Source organism: Humulus lupulus, chromosome 8, assembly GCF_963169125.1.
Source record: "Humulus lupulus chromosome 8, drHumLupu1.1, whole genome shotgun sequence".
Classification (NCBI taxonomy): Eukaryota; Viridiplantae; Streptophyta; class Magnoliopsida; order Rosales; family Cannabaceae; genus Humulus; species Humulus lupulus.
Window position 1 is genome coordinate 163,396,171 of NC_084800.1, and position 7,009 is coordinate 163,403,179.

Here is a 7,009-nt window from a genome sequence, read left to right on the forward strand (position 1 = left end):
GACAAGCGCTCTTCATCCTTCCACATAGGAATACCAGCGACCTTACACACTTGAGTCACTAAAGACGGAAGAAAAATCTTCCCACTTGTCCGGTGGGCACAAGCAAAAATCTCTTGGGCAAGAATACTACCCACATTAATAGACCGGCCAGTGAGAATACAGTAGAGCATAATCATGCGCTCCCGGCTAACTGAAGAATTGTGAGATGTGGGCAAGAACCGAGTCTGAACAAACATATACCAAAATTTAGCTTGAGGCTGTAAATCAGTGCGCTTGAAATGAAATGTCCTAGATGAATCAATACGCCAATCGACCCCAGGCTTAGAAAGAAAAGTCACAATCTCGTGTATTTTCTCCTCAGTGGCACTTTCAATGAGCTGAGAGTATTCGCACTCAACTTCAGTTAACCCAAATAACTGATTAATGGAGGCTCCTGAAAATGGAACGTTAGTTTCACGAACAGTAACAGAATCAGGCCACACCAAGTTGAGGAAATGGGAGTAGAACTCTGACCACGGGAACCACAACTTCATCGGGGTGCTCGCAAAAAGATTCCCACCTCCTTGCCTTGATATTATCAGCTAGCCAAGATGGAACACCCTTGAATGGAGTCTTTTTAGGCAGTAAACCTCTCTCAGGATAGATATCTTTAAGTCGAATAAAATCGTCAAATTTCTGCCTTGCTTCTGGGGAAGAGAATCTCTCAAGTGAACTGAGATCCTTAACACCTTTTCTCGGGCCACACTTCTGCCTTGGACGAGACACGATTCAACAAAAAAAATGCAAGCTACATCTCAAATAGAGGTGCACACACACAGTACCAGCCTGATAAAACCCCAAGAAATCACCTCCAAATAATCAAGAATACTCAGCAACAATAAACATTCTAGTTGAACCCCAAGCTGAAAAGCAAACCAAAATACAGCACCGAGATACCTCAAAGAAAAAAACACCTGAACACTGATCCAAAACCCAAGAAGGGAAGCAAATGTGTGCTACCCACGCGGGAAGAACACGAAGTTGGCGAGGGTACTATGTGGGGCGGAGACGAGAGAGGTGGAGCAGAGGAATCACGACTGGGGTTTGGACGGAACTCAGGGGACTGGGCGAAAACAGGTGGGGTCGCCCACATGGGCATCACGACTGGGGCAATCGTCTCAGTGGGAGGTTTGGGGCGTGGATGGGACCAGACAGCGGTAGAAGGTGGGGCTGGGCACAGTGGGGTTGGTTGCTAGGGCTAGGAGAGGTGATAACAGTTAAAGAAAAAGAAGAAAGGATGAGGGATTATGTTCATTTTTAGAATTTTCTTTTAATTTCTCTTTTCCTTGTTTTTTTTTCTAATACCCAGCTGAGCCACACACCAAATAACCCGAGACATCACCAGGAATTCTAACTCGCCCAAAAGGCTTGCTTGCTAAATTTCATGCTGCAGAAACCTGGGACATTTTATAAAATTTCTTGCCAAAACTGAACTGCTTCCCCAAATTGTGAAAATCAGTAACTTCCAACCCCAAAACTGCACCAGCTCACCAACATTCAGATTTTTCCGTGCCTCCATTGTACCTAAAAAATAAAACTAAAATAACAACAACACTAAAACAAAAATCAATAACAATAAAGTAAAGAAAATAAAAAATAGAACGAAGTAATATAAAATATAACTATATGTATATATATATATATTTTTATATAGGTATATATATATAGGTATATTTACAAAATGACTTGCTTGAATCTCTCTCTTTGGGTCTCCCTTAAAATAACACAAGGAACACAAGGCAACCCAAAGTACCATCTGCTTCATGCATCCTCAAAAGTAATGGAGGTCTTCGCTCGGTCGATCTCGCCTTCCCAATAGTGCTTCAGTAGCTGGCCATTCACTTTAAACTCTCTACCGGATTGATCTTCCCTTACTTCAGTAGCCCCATGAGGATACACCTTGATGATTGTGAATGGCCCCGACCACCTAGACTTCAATTTACTAGGAAACAACTTTAGCCGCGAGTTAAAGAGCAAAATTCGCTGTCCTTCTTCAAAAACTCGAGGTTGATTCCTCTTATCATGCCATCGCTTAGTCTTTTCCTTATACAACTTGGCATTTTCATAAGAGAATAACCTTATCTCCTCAAGCTAATTCAATTGCAACATGCGAGCTTCCCCAGCAGCGTGGAGATCCATATTAAGCTTCTTAATGGCCCAATAAGCCCTATGCTCTAGCTCCACGGGCAAGTGAAAAGCCTTCCCATAAACCAAGAGGTAGGAGGACATTCCCAACTGTGTTTTAAAGGCAGTTCTGTAGGCCCAAAGATAGTCATCTAATCTTTGAGATCAATCCTTGCGAGTAGGATTAACAACTTTCTCTACCACACCCTTGGTCTCTCTATTGGAAAGTTTGACTTGACCATTTGTTTGAGGATGGTAGGCAGTAGCGATCTTGTGTTTCGCACTATAATTGGCCAACAAGGCTGCCAAGATCTTGTTCACAAAATGGGTGCCCTCATCACTTATAAGAGCCCTTGGAGTGCCAAAGCGAGTGAAAACATGCTTATGTAAGAACTTCATGACCACATTGGAATCATTGGTAGGACTCGCCACTGCTTCAACCCACTTAGACACATAGTCGATTGCCACCAAGATATACAAATTCCTGAATGACGGTGGAAATGGCCCCATAAAGTCAATTCCCCAAACATCGAATAATTCCACTTCAAGGATGCAATTCAACAACATTTCATTCCTTGCTGAAATATTTCCAACACGTTGGCAGTGATCACATCTTTTAGCAAATTAATGAGCATCCTTGAAAATAGAAGGCCAATAGTACCCTGATTGAAAAACTTTAGCTGCTGTTTGCCCACCAAAATGTCCACCATAAGGAGCTGAATGACAATGCTCTAGTATACTCAAAACTTCATCTTTAGGCACACAACACCTCATGATACGATATGGACATTGCTTGTACAAATAGGGCTCATCCCAATAATAAAATCTCACATCATGAAAGAATTTCTTGAGCTGCTGCCTATTCAAATTAGGTTGTTGCAAACCACTCACCAAATAATTGACAAAATCAATGTACCATGGTGTAGTGACTTGGTTCACAACTAACAATTGCTCATTGGGGAATGTCTCTTTAATCGGTCCTTCACCTTACTTCTCATTACCAGCCTTAATTCTAGATAAATGATTAGCCACTTGGTTCTCTGTTGCTTTTCTATCCCGAATCTCCAAGTCAAATTCTTGAAGAAGAAGAACCCATCAAATAAGTCTTGGCTTAGCATCCTTCTTTGCTATAAGATACTTGATTGCTGAATGATCTGTGTAAACCACCACTTTAGTCCCCACAAGATAAGCTCTAAAATTGTCAAAAGCAAACACAACTGCCAAAAGTTCTTTCTCGGTGGTGGTATAGTTCAATTGAGCATCGACTAGCGTCTTGCTTGCATAATAAATGGAATAAAAGACCTTTTATTTTCGCTGCCCAAGCACAACACCAATGGAAAAGTCACTAACATCGCACATCAATTCAAAAGGAAGGGAGAAATCCAGAGCTACAATGATGGGTGCAGAGATAAGAGCTTTCTTCAAAGTCACAAATGCTTCTTGACACACCTTGGTGAACTCAAATGCTCGATTTTGCTCAAGTAAGGAACAAAGGGGCTTAGAAATCTTTGAAAAATATTTTATAAACCTCCTATAGAAGCCCGCATGTCCCAAAAAGCTTATAATCCCCTTGACTGTAGTAGGTGGTAGTAATTTCTCAATGACTTCCAGCTTTGCTCTATCCACTTCAATTCCCTTGTTAGAAATTTTATGGCCCAAGACAATGCCTTCTTGTACCATAAAATGGCATTTTTCCAATTGAGTACCAAGTTGGTTTCTTCACACCTTGCCAAGAATTTTTCCAAGTTAGCCAAACAAGAGTCAAATGACTCACCAAATACTGAAAAATCATCCATGAAGATTTCAAGATACTTTTCCATCATATCCGAGAAAATTGCCATTATACAACGTTGGAAAGTAGGGGGAGCATTGCACAAGCCAAACGACATCCTTCTAAAGGCAAAGGTGCCATAGGGACAAGTGAATGTAGTCTTTTCTTGGTCCTCTGGAGCAATAGAAATCTAATTATAGCCTAAATACCTGTCAAGAAAACAATAAAACTCCTTTCTCGCCAACCAGTCTTTTCTTGATCAATGAATGGCAGCGGGAAATGGTCCTTCTGTGCGGCCTTATTCAGCTTTCGGTAGTCCATACAACGCGCCACCCTGTCACTATTCTTGTGGGAATCAACTCATTATTTTCATTAGCCACCACTGTGACTCCACCTTTCTTAGGAACACACTAAATCGGGCTGACCCAAGAACTATCCGAAATTGGGTAAACAATTCCATAATCGAGCCATTTAATTATCTTTTTTCTAACCACTTCCTTCATGATAGGGTTAAGTCTTCGCTGCTTCTCAACAGAATTATTACAACAATCTTCCAACAAGATTTTATGCATACAAAATGAAGGACTTATACCCTTAATATCCGCCATGGTCCAACCAATGGCTATTGTGTATTTCTTCAACACATCAAGCCACAAACGTTCATATTCAGCTCCTAACACAGCTGAAATAATCACGGACAAAGTCTCGTTATCTCCCAAATAAGCATACTTCAAGTGACTAGGCAAGGGCTTCAATTCTAACTTTGGTGGCTCTTGAATAGAGGGCTTATGAGGTTTGAAATTCCCTTCCGACAAGTCTAGAGACTCAAAAGGCCTTCAAAATTTAGTAAAGGGCTACTTTAATTCTACCCATGTAACTTGGGTTTCCTCCTCTTCACTTAAGTCTTCAAGCTCTTCAAGTGACCATTCCATCTTTAAGAACTTATTTGTGAAACTTTTCAGCTACAAGTGACTCAATTACACTCAACCGAGAGCATTCCTCAACCTCATCCGGAAACTTCATAGCATTGAACACATTAAAAGTCACTTATTGGTCATTCACCCTCATAGTAGGCCCTTCTTTTTTTCACATCAATTAAAGTCCTCCTGGTAGCTAGAAATGGCCTACCCAAAATAATAGGAACATCTCTATCCACCTCATAGTCAAGAATTATAAAATCGGCCGAGAAAATGAACTTATCAACTTGCACTAGAAAATCTTCAATTTTTCCTTCCGGGTGAGCCATAGAATGATCCACCAATTGCAAAGTGACGATTGTTGGCCTTGCTTCTCCAATTCCCAACTTCTTGAAAATAGACATAGGCATTAAGTTAATACTAGCTCCTAAATCACATAAAGCTCTACCCACATCTCTTCCACCAATAGAACAAGGAATTGTAAAGCTACTTGGATCCTTCAACTTAGGAGGAATTTTACTCTTCAACATGGCACTACAGACTTCTGTCAAGGCCACTGTTTCAAACTCACCAAGTCTCCTTTTCTTGGTCAAAATGTCCTTAAAGAACTTTACATAATTTGGCATTTGCTCCAAGGCCTCCACTAGTGGTATGTTGATATGGATTTGCTTCAAAATGTCTAAGAACCTTCGGAATTGGCCATCTTGTTGCTATTTTTGAAATCTTTGAGGAATGGAGGAGGTGGCTTGCTCAAACACTTTTCTACTACAGATTGCTGAGTAGATGCTGTAGCATTCTAGGTAAATTCAGCAGCTGAACTTGCTGACTTTTCACTATTTTCTTCACCAATTTGGATTGAAGTGGGCTCATTTTTTCACTTATCTTTCTCCTCATTTAACTCCAGATTTTTCCAATTCCTCAAAGTCACCACTTTGCACTGATCTTTGCCATCCCTCCTTGGATTTTCTGTATCACTAGGCAAGGTGCCTTGCGGCATATTCCTCAATTCATTAGCCAATTGCCCCATTTGAATTTCAAGGTTTCTCAAGGAGGCTGCTTGGCTCTGAAACACATCATCATTCTTGGCCATATATTCTTTCATTAAACTCTCCAACGAACTTGATTGAGATACTTGAGGAGGATGTGGTTGTTGCACTCTTGGTGGTTGTTGAGAAAACCTCAGCAGATATGTTGGCTTGCCTTGCATTGGTGCTCCACTTGAACTAGCTCCTTGACCACCTAATGAGAAATTTGGATGTTTCCTCCACCCCGGATTGTAAGAGTTTGAATATGGGTTGTTACGGTTGGCATTTTGATTCCCCATATAGCAAACCGAGGCGTGATTTGAAGGACAACTCTCAAAAGTGTGCCCATCTCCACAATAGACACAAGACACATTGGAAAATTGTCCCATAGTAGCTGGTTGTACCATTCCCCCAAAACTCACGTTCTTGAGAAGGTTAGTCATTGATGAAACTTGAGCGGTCAAAGTGGTCAATGCATCCACTTCAACTACACCCGCTACTTTCCGACTTGTTGAGGCTCTAGCATTGGACCATTGATAATTGTTTCTAGCAATCCTTTCCAAAATCTCACAGGCTTCATTGTAGGACTTAAAGAGAAGAGCCGCATTAGCTGAAACATCCAACACCATGCGAGTGGAAGAATTGAGCCCATTATAGAATGTTTCTATAACGACCCAAAATTACTAATAAGGCTTAAGGGCCTTGATTAGTGTGCTGGGAGGGCATACTTGGAAGTTGTGTGAATTAATGGTGTGATATGCATGTTTATGAGTGTCTGGTAAGCATGCGGGCCCTGTTTGGTTGTAAGGGCATAATTGTAATTTAGGCCCGTTAGGGCATAAATGTGATTTTGTGATAAATTGTTAAGACCACATTATTATGTGGATATATGTGTTTGCAGTTTTCGGCACGAGGCGATCCTAGGGAGCCAGTAGCAGGAAAGTCACAACGGGACCCGGTACTTGATTTGGGGCAAGTCAAGGGGTATTTCGGGTATTAGATGGTTATTTGGGCTATTGGGTTAAGGAAATAAATAATTGGAGATATATTTGAGGTTAGGAAGTCTAGGCGGGAATATTGGGGAAATTTACCATTTTTCCCTCGGGGACATTTTTGATACCCCGAGCCTTGGG

The 7,009-nt window shown here is 41.1% G+C and overlaps 1 protein-coding gene across 1 annotated transcript; it reads right to left on the minus strand.

Moving 5' to 3' along the window:
- Nucleotides 1-2,328: 2,328 nt before the first annotated feature.
- LOC133796224 (uncharacterized) lies at nt 2,329-5,477 on the minus strand. Its single transcript, XM_062233701.1, has 7 exons — nt 5,091-5,477; nt 4,890-4,951; nt 4,426-4,768; nt 3,841-4,124; nt 3,302-3,439; nt 2,825-3,022; nt 2,329-2,776 (listed from the first exon to the last, which is right to left on the minus strand). The coding sequence occupies exons 1-7, from the start codon at nt 5,475-5,477 to the stop codon at nt 2,329-2,331; spliced, it is 1,860 nt and encodes a 619-aa protein (XP_062089685.1).
- Nucleotides 5,478-7,009: the final 1,532 nt, after the last annotated feature.